Source organism: Aricia agestis, chromosome 13, assembly GCF_905147365.1.
Source record: "Aricia agestis chromosome 13, ilAriAges1.1, whole genome shotgun sequence".
Lineage (NCBI taxonomy): Eukaryota > Metazoa > Arthropoda > Insecta > Lepidoptera > Lycaenidae > Aricia > Aricia agestis.
In genome coordinates, this window is record NC_056418.1 from 9,765,307 (window position 1) to 9,785,077 (window position 19,771).

The window sequence follows — 19,771 nt, forward strand, 5'->3', positions numbered from 1 at the left end:
ACGACATTTAATTTAGGGTTACCAATTGCAATTAATTGCCAAATGCCAAAATAATGTTACCACTTGTGAATGGGTCGTACGACAGTATATATTAAGTCTATGCGTATTACATTATCATTATTATCATGATTCTAGTATCACGCGAATCACAAATACTAGGTACTGCGATAACTGCGATTTGGCCTATTGCAGGTATTACACGCATCAATATTATCACGGTTCCGTGATAATATTGATGGTGTAATATACCGAATCGCAGTATCACAATTCACAATACACTTGTGAATCGCGTGATACTAGAATTATGATAATATTGATGCGTGTAATACCTGCCTAATACACCATCAATATCATCACGGAATCGTGATAATAATTAATATTGATGCGTGTAATATACCTCATTCGCGTGATATGACTCAATGACATAAAAAGGCCCATTCACGGCAGGACTGCCGTGCAGTCCTGCCGTGAATGGGCCCTTTAAGAAATATAAGGACCCGAAGCAATGAGGGATTTTCCTATTTTTTTAATTTGATTGTCAAACAGTTTCCATTTTAGTAACTAGATGGCGTATGGGTAGACAACTATCGGTAATACCAGGGAACACCATCAATAATTGCTCCAAAACTGGGCAAAAGAATATAAAACTTGATACATTTCAACTTGAAAAAGACGCAATAATATTCCAATGAATAGGATAATAAAGTTATTATAACGATGTTTTAGCTAAAATTCACGGAAGAAATAGCTCTATTTAACGATATTCATACCAAATGTCACAGGAATTATACATTTTGGTTTTGACAACATCTTACCTGCACTTATGCAAGATAACGGATATTTAATGGCTAATGTTTTACCAATAATGAATATGAAAAACCCAAAAACCACAATTTGGGAAAAAATAATAAAAACCACACCAACAATAAAAAGTAGAAGAAGTTTGAAAGTGACATGCCCGCCAAAACTCTTTCAGTTGTCAAGTTTCAGTTTGACAAGTTTTTATTATGTCAGCGTGTTCCTAAACTATTACCAGTGTACTGGCCTAATCGCTTAGGCCAATGATCGCTTAGGTTTAAAATATTTTGATTTATGGTACACTTGACAGTACACTGATATTTTTTGGAAACACAACCCATATGTAGTCAGTGATGCCAACCTGCAGATAATTTCAGATCGGTGAGGAACCAATAGAAAATCTAGAAGTGTCTATCCTTACGCCATCTAGTTAAGATTGTTAAAATTAAAATTAAAAAATATAAATGAAAATCCCTCATTGTCTATGTATAGAATTGATTACGTCAAGTCGTCGAGAAATGCATAATCATATAACTATCTCCTTTTTGCCTATTCTTTTTTACGTAAGTGAAAAAAGACAACTGTAAGTTTGAGTGTTTACCATTTTGAAATGTCATCCGCCATTACTAGCCTGCAATATTTGTGGTAGGCAAGCTGTCAACGTACATAAACAAACAGCATTTATTTTAAAAATTTCGACATTATTCTAGTTAATATTGGGAAAAATTCTTTTAGGAAGTGAAATTTGGAGTGCCGAAACATGACCACGTGCAGTGTTATTGGATGCCGTACTCGTCGAAGAAAACAACCAGATTTGCCTTTACATCAGTAATGTTTAGTATTTTACTTCGAAACACACCAGATTTTTTAATTCAGACGACTGTGTTTTCTTAAAATGATCTATTACAAAAGGTTCTATTAATTTCACCGCTTGGTTCCCTATATTTTTGATGTTTTCCGTATACAATACGTGGTAGTAATATTGTATGAACAATAGTGATTGCCTTTTTTTTTACCTAATTTCATCACTTTTAAAATGTATTATATGTGTTTATTTCTATTTTTAGATTACCTAACAATGAAGCAAAAAGAAATGAGTGGATAAATATTATAGGTGCAGCAAATATTAGCATGAACAAAAAAGGATATATGTCTGCTCAATACATTTTGAAGAGTGGTGTTTTAACAAACTCAGTTTTTACAAATTCAAGTTTATTGAAACATAAAAATCTGACAAGGATATCCTATCCTCATAATATCCTAATACACACATACAAACATAAACGCACACATACACACCTATGGAGTTTTATCGCCCCAATTTAAGATGGCGCTAGCTGTCGCATCAAATGTCAATTCGTGAGCCGTCAAACTCTTCTAAGACGCTTATCTGGTAGTATCTCTTCTTAGTCTGTGCTTATTTGTCTACAAATATATACTAGTAATCTGTGCGCCGTGAAATGCCGCCGTTTTAAAACCGGCATTTAATTTCGTTTCTGTGTGCAACAAAGAGAATTTAATCACTACGGGTGTGCAATTCAATAATAATAATTGAAAAGAGAAAATCCTTTTCTCATTATATGATCCTACAAAAATGGCCGGCATAAAATCTTTAGCCGTAAGGGGCATTCGTAGCTTCGGTCCCGACGAATGCGACGAGCAACGAATTGCATTCGAAAAGCCTTTGACTCTGATCCTCGGGCAGAATGGATGTGGTAAAACAACAATTATTGAGTGTTTGCGGTATGCTATTACTGGTCAAATGCCACCTGGGAGCCGCAACGAGTGTTTCGTCCATGACGCTAAAGTCAATAGATCTACCGAAGTGCTTGGACAAGTAAAAGTAAAGGTAAGATTTTGCTTGGTTATCCAGCATGAACTCATAGTAAGAAGCCTGCTATGGTGCGTTTCACCATATAGTTCCTTTGCCGTCATGGTGGCACTAATGCAAAATAGTGTTGCCTCATTACCCTTACTGTGCTACCTTAACCCGGCTACTATGACGCTGGGTCATATTGACCTGAGGCATGTTTACTTGGTCATATTTTGTCTTTGCGCCAATCGAATGTTTTCAATCATAGTACTTATAGCTGGAGATACAACCCCCTTTAACACTCGCCTAGCTGTTACAGCTAGAGCCACACCTCGTCTGGAGCAAGATACATGCGCGCCAATTAAAAACGGGTCATTATGACCCGACGTCATAGTTGGTGTAGTATTTTTGTGACTAACTTTTATTAGTATTAAAATATTGTTTTTGTCTTATTTTTTACGTTTTGAAGAAGAATATCATTAGTCAACAGCCCAGAAAGAAAGAATTAGAGGATTACGAGTCTCAGACTGCTTTGGGTGTTGAACTTGAGGACCATGTGTCTAGATAAAAACATTCCTGGAACTTACAAAAGATATGAAGTCTGTTCATCCAAAAAAGATAAGCAAAACACATCACACATGCACAGCATGTCCAATTTTTATATGCCAGGGCATGATTACATATTGTGATAACTGTAGGAGTTCCATAACTCTGAATGAGGAAGTAGAAGACTGATTTCCTTTTATTTTTATGTTATTAAGTTATTAAAACCTCTCTTTTAATTCATTTGTAAATGTTTTCCTTCATTGGTAAGAACATTTTGCGAAAATATAAAATTTACGTACACATTCAGTTTTCAAGGTTGATTTTGCACCTGCCGTAAAGCCAATAACAAACATATTTCTTTAATAACACAGGTTTTTTTTTTCGTTTTATGCATAATAAAGATCCCTTTTTAAATAAGTAATAAACAAAATTGTGGTATCTTACTTAGTTTCATAAAAAATGTATGTAAAAAATTCGGGTCAAAATGACCCGACGTCATCTTATGAGTAAAACTTATGAATACTCGCAGAGCGTGTCTACCGTGTTTACATTATTGACAGACAGGAATGCCAACATTACGGCAAAGAAACTATTCGATGAAACGCACTCTAATTAATACGACGGTTCTACTTTTCATTCTTGGAATTCAAAGAAGAAACTGCTTATCTTATGATGCCGGTATCCCCTCAGAAATTGTAATGTTTTTTTTTTTTGCCTATTCTTATTTTCACATTATTTCAGATCGTCAATGCTAAAGATAAACAACTGGAAGTCTCAAGGTCCATGAAAGTGACCGCTTATCAGAATAAGAAGACAAAATTTCAAACTTTAGATTCATTTCTGTCTGTAGTCGACGAGAAGGGTAAAACAAAAGATATCTCGTCCAGATGTGCTGATTTAGATTTCGTTATGCACGAGGAATTAGGTTTGTAAATTGTGTTTACTGTCAATATCAATTTATTAAGAAGTGAGCACACTGAGACGGGCCGTGCCGGGGCTCAGCGTGCCGCAAAAATCCGCCTCCATACAATTTGTATGGAAGCGGATTTTTGCGATGAGCCCCGGCACGGTCCGTCTCAGTGTGCTCACTCCTTTACTCTTCTATATTGTATTGCATGAATTTTTTAGTATGAATAATGTTTTGGTCACAATTTGCATTCATAATTTAATATCATGTTACAGGTGTATCCAAAGCCATTTTGAACTCGGTAATATTTTGTCATCAAGAGGACTCGAGCTGGCCCCTGGATGAAGGAAAGAAGGTGAAGGAGAGATTTGATGAAATCTTCGATGCTGATAAATACAGTGATTGCTTTGATAAGTTAAGGAAAATTAGGAAAGAATACGCTACCACTCTCAAGTTATTAGGTAAAACATTTTTGTATAATTATATTACTTGATATATTTTTCAATTACATGTGTGTGTGTGCTCTACATGTGTGCTGTAATTTTGTAATTTTTTGTCACCTTACAGACCAAGAGGTAGCATTTTTAACTGAAAAGAAACAAGATTTAGACAAGAAGAAACTGGATATTGTAAATACGGAAACAAGTATATCGGAGGCTGAACTCAAAATTGCTGAGCTTGCTAAAGAATTGAAGCCTGTCACTGAGCAGTTGACTGCTATTGAGACACTACAAAAGGAATTGGTATCGTTTGAATCAAAGAAGGAAAGAATTAAAAACAAGTAAGTTGTTTGTTATTGCTGTATTTTGTGTATTTTATTATTTTTAACATACTTATACGTGGGAGAGCCATACTTCGGCACGAATGGGCCGGCTCGACTGGAGAAATACCACGTTCTCACAGAAAACCGGCGTGAAACAGCGCTTGCGCTGTGTTTTGCCGAGTGAGTGAGTTTACCGGAGGCCCAATCCTTTACCCTACCCTACCCTCCCCTATTCCCTTTCCTTCCCATCCCTACCCTCCCTTATTACCTTACTCCCTCTTAAAAGGCCGGCAACGCACCTGCAGCGCTTCGGATGCTGCGAGTGTCCATGGGCGACGGAAGTTGCTTTCCATCAGCTGACCCGTTTGCTTGTTTGCCCCCTTATTTCATTAAAAAAAACTTAATATCTTTTTCAATAAGTAATATGGGGTTTAATTCGACCGCTTGGGAGTTATTAGGTTAAAATGTTTTTTATTATTTGTAGGTTAAAATATAACTTTTTCTATTAAATTACCCTGCTACATTTTCACAGCACAACATGCTTACATAAGAGCTAGTCTATACGATCACATAAACACATAAATAAAACATTAATGGCACATAGTACCTAGACTCACAGCAGAGATTCTAGAAATTGGATAATACTAATTTTTCTCAAGATAGAGTCGAGAGAGAGAGAAGAGAAGAATATGTGATAATTCTAATTTGTCTTAAGATGTATAGCTCATGTTGAAATATTTTGTTAAATGCTGTGTGTATTATTATAGTTTTTAATTTTACAGGTTGGAGCACAATGAGACCCAAAAGCAAGAATTGGAGAAGGCTATTCAAACTGTATTCGAAGGAACCACAGCTGAGTTGCAAGAGCAAATAAGTATGTTTTATTTTATTAAACACATCTTTTATTTTACAAATGAAAAATATGATTTAGTCAATATAAACTGCTTGATTGTGTATGCCACTGCTGCAGTATCAGCTCTAAAATATGCAAATCACAAACTTACTGTAAAAAAAAAACTCATTTTAGTGTGATCAGGTAAAATTGAGAACTATATTAATATTATTTTAGCTAATTATGGAGCAACAAACAAGAGCAAAGATGATGAAATCAAGGACTCATACAAAAAAATTTTCAAATTCAACAAGGAGGAGGAGACAATAGCCAATGAGAAGACAGCAAATGAAGTAAAGTTCAACAAGTATGTTCTACTTGAGAGTCAAAATCAAGAGAAGATTGACAGGAAGAACAAAATGATTGTGGAAACTGCCAAACTTGCTGGTAAACTTACCTTGTTTTTTCCTCTAAAAGTTTTATTTTATTAAAAAGTAAATTATAATAGGGATGACGACAATGTCAAAGATTAGCAGATTTTTTTAATAAAATAAAGACATAGCGATAAAATATAAGTATTTCCAAAATTTCAGCTTCATAACTTATGTACATATATTTTTTTATGAGCCCACAAAGTTGGACAGTCAAGTCGAATTTTTTTATAAAATGCCTTAATGTCACTGTAACTGTAACTCAAGTGATTAGGAAGTGTAATAAAAAATATACAGGATTATTTTTTCACCAGTACAATAAATCAACATATGTATACCGTTTGATAAGTTATGCAATTTATAAAAAAAATTTCTTATCAAACCACAATCATAAGCGCAATATTTAACATAGCTATCGAACAAACTAGCTAAGCGTCACAGTTAGGTAACATTTTGTATGGATTTCTTGGTGAGTTTTTAAGCTATCAAAGTCATTTATTCACCAATATTCCTATTTTTGAATGGTCCTTCACTTACCAACAAGAAAAAAACAAATTTCGTTATGCCTATTGCTTTGAGATGTTTACTGCCAAATACCTAATAGGTCACATGATCTAGTCAACTAAAGCTAGACTGTAACTGTAACTCAAGTCTGTTTTATAATGTGATTAGAAAGTGTAATGAAAAATATACAGGATTATTTTTTCACCAGTACAATAAATCAACATATGTATTAGTTGTCAAAAATAAAAAATAGTAGCGATTTTTGTTACTACCTTTTTGGGACAAAAAAACAAAAATATCAAGCCCTTATCCACTAAACTACTTAAAATGCATTACGCATTTGAGGCGCGCCCGGCCGATCGCTTACCTCACTCCGCCGCCCCCTACCTCATACCCGTTGTCGCCTTGTAATTAGTGCGCTCAAGAAGTATTAGATTGGATAACGGATAAATTAATTGAAAAGAAAAAAAAAATTATTTGTGGAATATACTCAATTATCGATACCAATGACGTGGTGAAAAAATAATCCTGTATAAACAAAAAATTACTTCTCTATCTGAATAATGTTTGAAACTTTCTTATGACCTAATTGTGAAACTGGAAGAAGGACCGAGGAGGAAAGAATCTTCGAAGAAGAAATTAAAAAAAAAATTGTGTTATTTTCATTGTTTCAGACATGGAGTTGACTGTACCAGAAACAGAGGAAGAGGCAGCCAAAGGTGTGACGGAAATAACAAACAAAATCAAAGAGCTCCAAGACAAACTGAAGGAACAAAAAGCCGCAGCAGATGAGGAGGAGAAAAAACTGCAGAAGATAATCGATGAAAGCCGGGATACACTTGTGAGTATTCCTTCTTTTGTCTAAGGCGGCCCCTAGACAATCAATTTTACTGCCCAATATTATGTATTAATAATAATAATAATAATCATTTATAATAATAATAATCATTGCAATAAACCCATTTAAAATATATAAAATTAAAATTAAATTGTGCAATATTGTTGATGGTCTAGGGTTAATATTAAACAGTTTGAGCTAGTTTAATTTTTATTGCACCATATTATTGTAGGTTTAGGGGCCGCCTTACTGCATAATATAGAAATTTATGTTTTTTAATTTAAATTAACAATCAAAATGTGAATAAACAACTCTTAAATTCTGTTTTCAGTCTCGCCATAAACAAAAAATATCCAGCAAAGAGTCAGAGATTCAGACAGTGAAGAAGGAAATCACAAAGACTGAAAAACAAATTAATGAAGCTAACAAGTCAAAGGAGAGATTGGAAGTTTGGGAACAGAAAATTAAGACTGCAGAAGAGTAAGTTTGCAGTATCTAAAATGTTTTTTACTAATCCATGGTGTCATTATAACATTTTTGTCAACAAAATGTTTATCAAAGCTTTAGCAGCTTAAAAAAATGGTTTATCAACAACTAAAAAAAGTTGGTCATCCAAAAATAATTACCTATTTTTACTTAAAACTTTTCGATAAAAATAACCACTTATTTTTCGCCTAATATTATAATTGATTAACAGGGAATATGAGCAGCTTGAAAAAGAAGTGAATGTAGAAGAATGCCAGAATGAGATCAATACTGATGAAAAGACTATGGAAACCAACGAACAGGAGCTTGAGGAGTTAACTACCAAGGTTTGTATAACCAACTAAAAAAATCGTTTGTTGTATGGGTTCCCCTCTCAAATATTAAATTTATTAATTTGTTTTTAGTATTTGTTGTTATAGCAACAATAGAAATGCATAATCTGTGAAAATTTCAACTCACTAGCTATTACCGTTCTTGAGTTACACCCTGGAGACAGACAGACGGACAGACATCGAAGTCTTAGTAATAGGGTCCCGTTTTTAGGGTTCTGTCTGTCTGTCTGTCTGTCTGTCTGTCTGTCTGTCTGTCTGTCTGTCTGTCTGTCTGTCTGTCTGTCTGTCTGTCTGTCTGTCTGTCTGTCTGTCTGTCTGTCTGTCTGTCTGTCCGTCCGTCCGTCCGTCCGTATGTCACAGCCACTTTTCTCCGAAACCATAAGAGCTATACTATTGAAACTTGGTAAGTAGATGTAGTCTGTGAACCGCATTAAGATTTTGATACAAAAATGGAAAAATTTTTAGGGGTCCCTATGTTTTTGTGTTTCAGTTATACCTATGGAGGTATAACTGAAACAAAAAAAAAAGTTTTTTCATCTAACCTTTGCGTGTAGGGTATCTATGGTTAGGTCTTCAAAAATCATATTGAGGTTACTAATATCATTTTTTTCTAACCTGAATAGTTTGCGAGGGAGACTCTTCCAAAGTGGTAAAATGTGTGTCCCCCCCCCCCCCTCTAACTTCTAAAGTAGGGGCATGATAATTCTAAAAAAAATATATGATGAACATTACTATAAAAACTACCAACGAAAATTGGTTTGAACGAGATCTAGCAAGTAGTTTTTTTTATACGTCATAAATGGTAAACCTTAATTTAACTTTCATTAAATCAACTGAAATATAAAAATAAATCAAAAACCTTTTAATTTCAATGAAATAAACCTTATTGCTGCTGCGGAACCCTTCATGGGCGAGTCCAACTCACACTTGGCCGGTTTTTACCCTTTGGGTACGGAACCCTAAAAAGAAGAAAGTCAATCTATGTTCAACTATTTTTTTTTGCAATTTTTAACCTTAAATAGCAGATATTTCTGCAAAATGGTTTGTGGGATATCAGTCATCAATTTACTGAATCTTTATTAAATATTTTAGATCACAAAACTTCAAAAGCAAAGCACCAAATTGAAGGAAAAGGATATGATTGAAGAATCTTTGAAGCAAAAGGAAAAACAGCTTATGGTGTTGACTAATAAACACAAGGAGAACTTAACCAAACTGCTGGGAAATATGCCGGAGAGTAACTTCGCCCTGTCAGTGAACAAAGTGGAAGTCGAAGTGCGAAAAGAAGTGGATTCTCTGAATAAGAAGATTGCTCAGAAGCAAAAAGAGGTAAATTTTAAAATATTTTCGTTATGTCTAGTCACTAGTAAAGATTTCATTACATATGAAATCTTTACTCTAATTACATAGTAAAAGGAGGGGGAGTAAGTTATCTTCATATAAAGGCACCGCGCGCGGCTTGTACTATGGCGCACACATACAAGCCGAACGCGGTGCCTTTGTATGAAGATAACTTACTTCCCCTCCTTTTACCATACTAATTATGTGCTCTATCTTTTGTCTAATTTACTCTAATTATGAGTATCCTAGTAAATTAACAATAAGCTATTCATTAATTTGCATTCATTATCTGTTAGGCCTTTTTATGGCTTTGATTTGATGTCGATTTTGTTATAGCTTCGATTGTGATCCAAACTCCAAATCTTGAATTTCTGATTAATAAATTACCGTCATGTTTAATTTAACGTAAAAAAATTAATAAGTTTGAAGAACTGTGTTTCATAAGTGTTTAACATGAATCAGTAGCTCTACCATGAGTTTAAATCTATGGTATTTATCGATACTCGATACCGAATACGTAAATATTTAGTATGGCGATTTTAGTTCCGCAAGTAACCGCTAGAGGCGCTGTAAAATTTGCCATACTAAACATTTACGGTAGTCGGTATCGAGTATCGAAAAATACTACAGCTTTAAACTCATGGTAGAGCTACTGCATCAAAAAACATACAAAAACATACAGTACAATCAGTCTTTATTATATGAAAATTATGTGTCACGTTGTTTGTCCGCGATGAACTCCTAAATTACTGAACCGATTTAAATTAGATTTGTACAATGTGTGCACAAATTGGTTTTAAAAAAATTTTAATGATAGGATAGCTTATAGCTCAATTTATAGTTACAATATTATACTGTTCCCCTCTAATAGTTTACTACAATGTAATATAACAAGAACCTTAGTCACAGCAACGCGTGGCCGGGTCTGCTGGTTACGTAATTGAAGAGGCTGGCTTAAAACTTTAAAATGTTTTGTCAACAGATAACCCGTCTGGAGGCGGACCGCAAGCACACTCGTACGCAGCTGAACGCGCGCCGGGCGGAGCTCACCGCGGCCGAAGATAAGATGTATAAGGCGTGCGGGACGCAGCCCTACGACGCCACACTCGCCAAACTCACCGCTACTGTTGATAAGCTGCAGGTAAGACGGGGAATATAATGGCGACTTTCCGATCGTAGCCGCAAGCGACCGCAACCGGCAAAAATTTAAATAAAATGCCACTAAATGACATAGGCTTCATTTTATACCGATATAAGTCTAGCGTCGCTAGACTACGGCACTCCGTTGAGCAAAATAAAACCTATTGCCTATGTCTAAAAGTGCCATTTTATTTGAATTTTTGTCGGTTGCGGTTGCTTGCCACGTTGATAGAAATCGTACCTTCAAAAGTTGTGAGAGGTTGATATGTTTTGTTATACCACACATCCATACCACGAAACGCGATACAAAATACTGCAAACTCGATAAATATCCAAATATCAGGATAAATATCGCGCGTTTAGCATTCGCCTATGGATAATCACGACGTTTAATAAAAAAAATCGACATTTAATAAGTTTTGTGACTCCTCTTGTAGTTTGTTGTCATCATATTGTGTATGGATATTGTAAAAAGAAATAAAAATAAAGCTGAGTGTGTAATTCCACTTTCAGGATGAGCAAAACATACTCCAATCGTCTATGTTCATCATAGCCAAATACAAGGGACAGCTGAAAGACAACAACTGCTGCCCACTCTGCAACAGAGGATTCGAATCTGAAAATGAGGTAAGATTCTTAACATAACTTTCTTCATTATCATATTATTCTTCTTTTCTACAATCAATACTTCGTTTTCTATAATCAGTATAATATTAATAACACCAAAGTGGTAAAATTTTTAGTCTTACTCTTTTTGCTGCATATAGCAGCAGTTAGTCTTTGGTTTTAAAAACATTTAAAAATTGTTCCTCTATCCTCAGGTGACAGATTTGATTTCCCAACTGACCACACAAGTAATGAATGTGCCAGGCAAGTTAGAAAAAGTTACAGAGGAACTACAAAAATCCTCAGCCAAGAAGGATGATTTGATAGGTATGAGATCTTTGAACGAGAAAATAACGGCCCTGAAAGAGAAAGATATACCGGAGTTGGAGAAGAAATTGGAAGAGGTTGATAAGGTAAGTTGCGTTTGCATTAAACCATTTTGTGGTTATGTTATTTGAGGCTTGTAATGAAGATAACATATACAATCATTTATTTGTCACTCTGGCTATTATTCGGGCACCACGCGATTTGATCATTCAATAAATTTTAAAAGTTTTTCTATGCCATATTATACTAGTTCCACTCAGATTCGTAAAGTTGCCGCGCGGTTATTAACGTTAAATTGCGTGCAGCGTTGACAGATAACTGTTTGTTTCTGAATCTGCAGAATTTTTACAAATACATATATTTGTATTTTTTAATTAAAATTTTAGGAGATAGCAACACTGACGGAGTCGTCAGAGGAAATGTCGATGCTGCTCACAGAGCCTGAACAAAAGCTACAGACGGCCAGGCAGCTGCAGGGAGAGATGCCCCTTATGGATAAATACACCAATGAAGTCAAAACTACTACCAAGGATGTAAGTATTATGTAATTTTTTACTTTGGGATTAATATATAAATAAATTTAAATTTTATTGGAATGACAGTTTATTTTGGAAAAAATTGTCAATGAAAACAATGCAAATATTATCTACGAAAAAGATATTATCAGTATACTCGAGAAGGAAGTTACATTTGAAAGAACGCGAGAGGAGTGTTGCCATCGTAACATTATTTTGATACGAGAAGTGTTCTAGAACTCCCTTTCTATCGGCTTTTCTTGTCTGAATGACTAGGTTTAGAGGTCTTAGGATAAATGTCTGTTATTTCGTATGACGGTGAACTAAATATCTACCTTTTAAGCAATGTCTTCCATTGGAGAACCACTCCCTGCTACTGCAGTCTAATAATACATTGTTTTCTATAGTTCGAAGCGATCAAAGAACAGTGCGCAGACTTCGATACCACCATGAACTTAGACGACGCGACAGCTAAGCAGAAGGAGCTGAGGCAAGCGATAACCGCACTACGGGCCAAGATTAAGTCTACACAGACTAAAATCAACGCTCACAACAAGAAGTTGCAAAAAGCCAGCGAGAAGAAAAATAAACTGAAGGAGGAACTTTTGAATATTCAGAAGAAGGTAAGATGAGAAAAGAGAGTAAATAGAATAGAATTTACTGCTACTACCTTATCAACAAATTACACGCCTCCGTGGTCTAGTGGTATAGAGCGCGGCTCTTGACTCGGAGGTCATGGGTTCGATTCCCGCGTTGGAAACATGTTATTTCCAAATTTGGTTAGGACAATGCAGGCTGATCACCTGTGTCTGACAAGTAAGATGATCCATGCGTCGGATGGGCATGTAAAAGTCGGTCCTGCGCCTGACCTCTCGCCAGTCGTGTCGGTCTTCCTTCCCACTGGGATAACCCAGTGGTAGTACACAAGAGTACACAAGAGCACTCTCTATTCCTTTGCTCTCATAAGAGAGCAAAGGAATAGAGAGTGCTCTTGTGTACTGCGCGCACACTTGGGCACTATAAAATTACTCTTGTGTAGCTGGCCTGGTTTTCAATGAAACCGGCCACCGTCACCGAAATCGGTGTGGGAGCTATTATTATTATCAACAAATTATGATTATGACAACTAAGTTTTGAACATTGCTTGTGTTGTTAAACGGCTTTTCCATTATATTGGAAAAACAGAAAAATAGTTAATGATAATATCTTAACACTTTAGGACACTAAATAAAATGATATCTTATAAACTTAATAATTTAAAAAATATAGGTACAAGAACTAGTCAACTTGCAAGAAACTCATAAGCAGTTGGAAGCCAACAGGGACAAGTTTATGCAAGAATTGAATGAACTGACTGAAGGAATCCCTCCACTTGAAGAGGAACTAAAAGCAAAGAGTGCTGTTAAAACTGAGGCAGTTAAGAAACATAGGTAAGATAATATTGTGGTTCTAGAACATTTCTTTTGCATTTATTTGCATGACTGTTATATACTTTGTGCAATCATAGAAATTGATTCATAGGCAGATGGCGGACCTGAGAGGGCCATTCCGGTGTAGCGCGGCCCTAAGTCAATTGGTCGCATTATGTTTACTCGATGTTAATTCTGATCTACTAGCTGGGTTTACGTAACGCAACCAAGTTACGTAGGTCTATCATGTGCCCATAAATCAAAAAATTGAAGTGTCATTTTTTAAGCCAGCTAATGTTCTTTTAGAGCCGAGATAGAAACAAATAACAGCTATATCGCAAAAATAGTAAGCTCCTTCGATAAAGTAAAGACAATAGAAGCAGAAATAAAACAGCACAAGGAGAGGAATGTTCAGAAGGAAATGGACAAAATTAAAGAGGCCAACGAGAAACTTCTCGACAAGCATAAACAGATTGTGACTGACCGTAACAGCTTGACAAAGAGGTTGGATACGCTCAAGGATGAACTGGCGAAACAGGAGGTAATCTGATTTCTTTTTATTATAGTTACTAATAAGAATGCTATGTGAATGCCAATATTTTTTCCTTGTCTATCAAGCGATTTTTTTCAATGTGATAGACTAGGACAATATATTGCATAGCTTACGCATTGTTTAATTTCAAATATTTTTATGGTGTTGCTGTTCGCTATTGCAGAATTCGTTTTCCTTTGGTAATGTAACCAAATTCTTTTTAAATGCTATTAAAACATTTTTGGCCCCAATGCAACAAAAACCCTTTTTCGTATCAAAATGTATGTTACAGATTTACAAAAGGAATTTGGAAGACAACCTAAAATTACGTAAAGCTCAGAATGAGATAGAGAGCTGCCAGAAAGAGTTGGAAACTATTAATGAGAAGCTGAGCGGTATGAACTTGGACAGTATTAAAGAGAAGGAACCTCTAATTAAAAAACAGACTGAACTGTTTAGGGAAAAAGCCAAAACAGAAGGAGAACTTGGAGGTCTAAAGGTAGGAATTACGTGTTCTTAGATTTGCGAAAAAACACCTAATACAGTAATTTTGGGTAACTTTGAATTGCTGTTTAACTTTGAACGATATATATATATATATATATATATATATATATATATATATATATATATATATATATATATATATATATATATATATATATATATATATATATATATATATATATATATATATATATAATAACTTTGAAATGCAGTTTAACTCTGAACAATACATTAATTATTGTATAAACTATAATGTATTGTTCAAAGTTAAGGTGACGCCGCGTTAAAGTAAAAAACCGTGTTGGATATGTCTTAGATTGCTTGTTTTCTATAAGAGGCCGGGCCGGCCTCTCATAGAAAACAAGATATGGAACAGCAAAAATGGAAAGGGCGTAGCGACAAAATGGTTTTTGTCGCGTAATTTAAAAGCCATAAATGTATTTCATATTATAAGCTATGGGCAAATAATTAAAGTGTATGCTTGAAAGCTTAAATCACTCTCCTCTCAGGGATTTCAAAATAGGAATCCCTTTTTTTACAGAGATCTTTTTGATATGGGTTATTCAAAGACAAAGACATGATGAATACTGACAATGAACTATAATTTCTTAGCTTTAGTCATTGCTGAGAAAAATCGATATCGGCTACAGCCAAATTATCAAGGCGTCGCCTCAAGCCGCAATTCAAAGTTATCCAAAATGAGTGTAATGAAAATAATATTTTAACCTTAAAATCAATAGTGTATTTATATTTTTACTATTTAGTTTCATTAAAAATCATAAGGTAAGTTTAATTTCAATTTGTAACTTAGCTGACACCTTTTTTCAGAAAACATTGGCCGCAAATAGGTTGGAATTAAAAAAGACTCAAAACAAAGATGTGGAAGCAAAGTACAGGGAGAAATTCTACGAGTTGCATGTACTAAAAGCCATCGACAAGGATGTAAGGGAATACTCTATGGCTTTGGAGAAGTGTCTTATGGAGTTCCATAGGGAAAAGATGGAAAATATCAATCTAATTATACGGTATGTAATAGTTTTCATTAAAGATTTTATCTTATGACTATGCAGAGAGCAAACTCAATGTGAACAATTGTATACCCAGTTTTGAATTGCTTTTTAAATTTAAGTTATGGTTTTTTAATTGCCATATTTATTTTTTGCTAAATCTCAAATGATAGCATGAATCAAACAGTTCATTAAAAACGTTTTACGCAATTTATGAACCTCCTAATATAATAATATCGAGAGTAGTTTAAAATGTAAAAGGTTGGATTACATTTATGTGAGTGTATGCGTGCGGGCGTGCGTGCGTGCGTGCGTGCATATAGCGCTCTGTCTGGAAATGTCTCTGCAGTTCTTTATGTACCGTTGCAATTATATAATTTTCTATTTACAGTGAAATGTGGAGAAAAATATACCGAGGAAACGATATAGACTATATTGAAATTAAAAATGAGTGCACCATGACTGCTGAGTCGGACCGACGCAAATATGATTATAGGTAATAAAAAATTATTGAGATCTTAAGGCATACTTGTACTATTACGGCTGTTCCCAATAATTGATCTATTTCTGGTTTTGCCCTACTAGAGATAGATTTTTTTTTTACGAAATAAGGGGGCAAGCGAGCAAACGGGTCACCTGATGGAAAGCAACTTCCGTCGCCCATGGACACTCGCAGCATCAGAAGAGCTGCAGGTGCGTTGCCGGCCTTCTAAGGGGTAATAGGGGAGGGTAGGGAAGGGAATAGGGGAGGGTACGGAAGGAAATAGGGGAGGGTAGGGAAAGGAAAAGGGTAGGGGATTGGGCCTCCGGTAAACTCACTTACTCGGCGAAACACAGCGGAAGCGCTGTTTCACGCTGGTTTTCTGTGAGGACGTAGTATTTCTCCGGTCGAGCCGGCCCATTCGTGCTGAAGCATGGCTCTCCCATGTCAAATAGCATAGTCAAGAAATAGCTCACATTAGACATTAGATACATATATTTTATGTCAATTCAATATTAGCTGCGATCGGTTGTATGTCAAACCAGAGATAGATTGAATATTGGGAATGGCCGTTAGAGAAGTTGATTCCTTGGCAAATGGCAGATGTCAAACCCATCCAAACCCATCCGACCGATCACATCTAACATCGGATGTTCTTATGTACAACAATGTTTAAGATTGAATATTGGGAATGGCCGTTAGAGAAGTTGATTCCTTGGCAAATGGCAGATGTCAAACCCATCCGATCACATCTAACATTGGATGTTCGTATGTACAACAATGTTTAATTATTCAGTGTTAACTTTAATTCTGTTAAGACATACTTTCACACATCTGTGTTGAAGTCAACCTTGATCTAAGCGTCATTATTATTGTTATTTCTCACCTTATTCGTATTTATGAAAGACACAACACACTATTTAACCCAGATTCGCATTCATTTAAGACTTTACTAAGGTGTTAATGTTTCGTATCACAATTCACAGGGTAGTGCAGTGCAAGAACGGTGTAGAGATCGACATGCGCGGTCGCTGCAGCGCGGGACAGAAGGTGCTGGCCTGCCTCATCATACGGCTCGCGCTAGCAGAGACATTCAGCTCGAGGTATACTTATTACTTACCTATTAACCCCCTTAATAATAAAAAAGATCATGAGGAATGTGATTTACAATGTCTTTGTCTTCCAAACGATTTTTTAAATGAATTAGACAAAGAGAGAACATAGTATAGCTTATACGCTGTTTAAGGACCGAATACGTTTTTAGTGACTGAGTGATCAGACGGCTTTTTGTATGTAGATCGCGATCAGATACGCCGATTACCCCCTCTAGTTTCGCCGAGCTATTTATATAAAACTAACTATATTATAATTAGTGTCCGACCGAAGCTTCGAAAAAAACCATCTTCGGCGAACCTTCGGCTTCGGCCTAAAACCGAAGGTCCGAGCAACCGTCGAAATTGAACGAACTGTTACGAAAGACTGTGTGAAATGTGAATCGTGAGAGAGTGACGCGACGAACCGGTCGTGTATGGAGAGGGCGCTGGGAGTCACTGTCAAATACAATAAACAAACACTAACTTCTTAATAAATCATTAAATTTTTTATTAAGAAGTTACTGATTGTTTATTTTTTAGTCTAGTTTCAGTCTAGTCGAGTAAAACAAAGACTGATTGATTGGTCTAATTATTGTTATTTGCGAAATAATAAAGAAATATTATTTTTTACAATAGTACAGTCAATAAAGTAGTTGTAGAATGCGTGAGCGGGAAACCTAAGAGATTTCTGCTGGAACTTATTCAGGGTGCTTAGGGACAAAACATACTAAAAGTCCTTAAGTCTAGGAGGTGAGCAGGAGTGAGGGGAGGGTGACAAAAGTCTAAATTTTTGGTTTTTGGCTAGTAACTAAAATACGATGCGTTGTAGCCTAATTCTGATTGAATAGTAGCTTTACCGCTTCTATGCTTCGTTCAGTAAGTGAGAGGGCTTTAAACACATCCCCCATCCCCTCATTACACCCCTTGACGCGTCAACGCACCAGTAGCACCCCTGGTGTTGCCGACGACGCAAGGCATTACGATAACCAATTTCCATCAGATGGAACATACACTAATTATTGTTAGCCTGCTTAGTTAAATGTATAAAAAACATTCGGGAATGAGCTGGTCAGCTACATTTTTTCCTACAATTACCTATATTTTGTAAACCTTATGTAGTAAACCTTCAATATTGAAGTTTTGAAATAATTTTAATATTCATTGTAGCTTGTAGACAATTTTGAACAAAATTAATTACTGAGAGTCGAGATTGATTATAAACCTTCGGCTTCGGCCGAAGGTTGTGGCGGTTGCCGATTAATCGGCATCGGCTTCTGCCAAAAATAGACCTTCGGTCGGACACTAATTGTAATATAGTTAGTTTTATTTATATATTATATAAAAGTGTGAGTGACGAATAATAGTTTTAATGATTATTTTCAGATTCGGTATTCTGGCGTTGGATGAGCCGACGACTAATCTGGATCAGGATAACGTGAAGAGTCTGTGTTCAGCTCTAGGGGAGATAGTACAGGAGAGAATGACACAGAGGAACTTCATGTTTATCATCATCACTCACGACAAAGAATTCATAGAGTCCCTGGGTAACATTGATAAGGTGACGCACTACTATGAGGTGTCGAGGAACGAGGAGGGCAAATCGCGAGTGAAGAAAATAAGATTTGTCTAGTATTTTGTACGAAGGTCACATTCTAAAAGACGGAACGCGTAGGAACTTTGCCGTAAAACAAACGCTATTAGGAACTTCGATATTGGAATGCGACCTTTTTGAATAATTTTATTTGATTCTTAGGCTTCAGTCTCGCAATCAGCGGGCAGCGGGGCGGGAGCGGTGGCGGCGGCGCGTAACGTATTTTATATGCAAAGCCTTTTAATACGCAGCTCGGCGAGCGACTCGCGGCTGTTTTCGAGGCTTGTCCATATAAATCTACACATTGGAACGCGACGCCGCCGCTCACACCCCGCTACCCGCTGGTTTCGAGACTGAAGCCTTACTGTCGTGCTTTTCACGTCCCAACAGCGTAACAATTGGTTGTTATAGGTCTACCAGGATCTGATGGCAATTTTTGACAGCAGATTTTCAAAAAATATCCTTGATCATTGGATAAATTTTTATATTTGCATATTTAACACAGAATCAGCCGCTAAAAGAAGAAAAAAGGGTCAAAATGTTTTATTCCAATTACCCCGGTATTGCTAGAGTCAATTTATTTTCTCACTTTTTGCCATCAGATTCTGGTAGACCTATAATTAAAGTGCCGCTACATTCTAAAATGTATCCTAATAGCATTTGAATCTCATAAGACCTGTCTCTTTTACTTGCGCACATATTGCTGTCTTCCACAGTTACGCGATAGGAGCGCAATAGCAATTTTTTTGTGTAGTAAAAGTAAGTAAAAGTAAAAGTACAAGAGGTAGCTAAATGAACGAGTTTCTATGTATGCCGCGGCCGGACTATATCTTTAAATACTTTCACACCAGTGTTACTTATTGTGTAAAATAAGTAGTTACAATCCAAATACTAAAATTTAACAGCCTGAAATTCGATTTCGATTTGAAATGTATGTTTGGAGCAAATCATTAGAAATAACACAATCCCAT

The 19,771-nt window shown here is 35.9% G+C and overlaps 1 protein-coding gene across 1 annotated transcript; it reads left to right on the forward strand.

Annotated features, from left to right (window-relative positions):
• Window positions 1-2,239: 2,239 nt before the first annotated feature.
• Window positions 2,240-19,169, forward strand: LOC121733119 (DNA repair protein RAD50). The gene is made up of 22 exons (XM_042123279.1): window positions 2,240-2,647; window positions 3,899-4,082; window positions 4,340-4,525; window positions 4,632-4,845; window positions 5,610-5,701; window positions 5,897-6,106; window positions 7,269-7,435; window positions 7,764-7,912; window positions 8,130-8,244; window positions 9,343-9,579; window positions 10,574-10,732; window positions 11,245-11,358; window positions 11,553-11,750; window positions 12,051-12,197; window positions 12,587-12,802; window positions 13,449-13,609; window positions 13,895-14,129; window positions 14,413-14,619; window positions 15,456-15,652; window positions 16,026-16,130; window positions 17,102-17,218; window positions 18,593-19,169. Exons 1-22 carry the CDS (start codon window positions 2,393-2,395, stop codon window positions 18,837-18,839), a joined length of 3,912 nt encoding a protein of 1,303 aa, XP_041979213.1. The 5' UTR covers window positions 2,240-2,392; the 3' UTR covers window positions 18,840-19,169.
• Window positions 19,170-19,771: the final 602 nt, after the last annotated feature.

Excerpts from the sequence above, each read along its gene's own strand:
- LOC121733119 (XM_042123279.1), top strand. The coding sequence starts at position 2,393 with ATGGCCGGCATAAAATCTTTAGCCGTAAGGGGCATTCGTAGCTTCGGT. Across the intron at positions 7,436-7,763 it reads ATGAAAGCCGGGATACACTT|TCTCGCCATAAACAAAAAAT; the intron begins GTGAGTATTCCT and ends TTCTGTTTTCAG. Across the intron at positions 13,610-13,894 it reads GAGGCAGTTAAGAAACATAG|AGCCGAGATAGAAACAAATA; the intron begins GTAAGATAATAT and ends ATGTTCTTTTAG.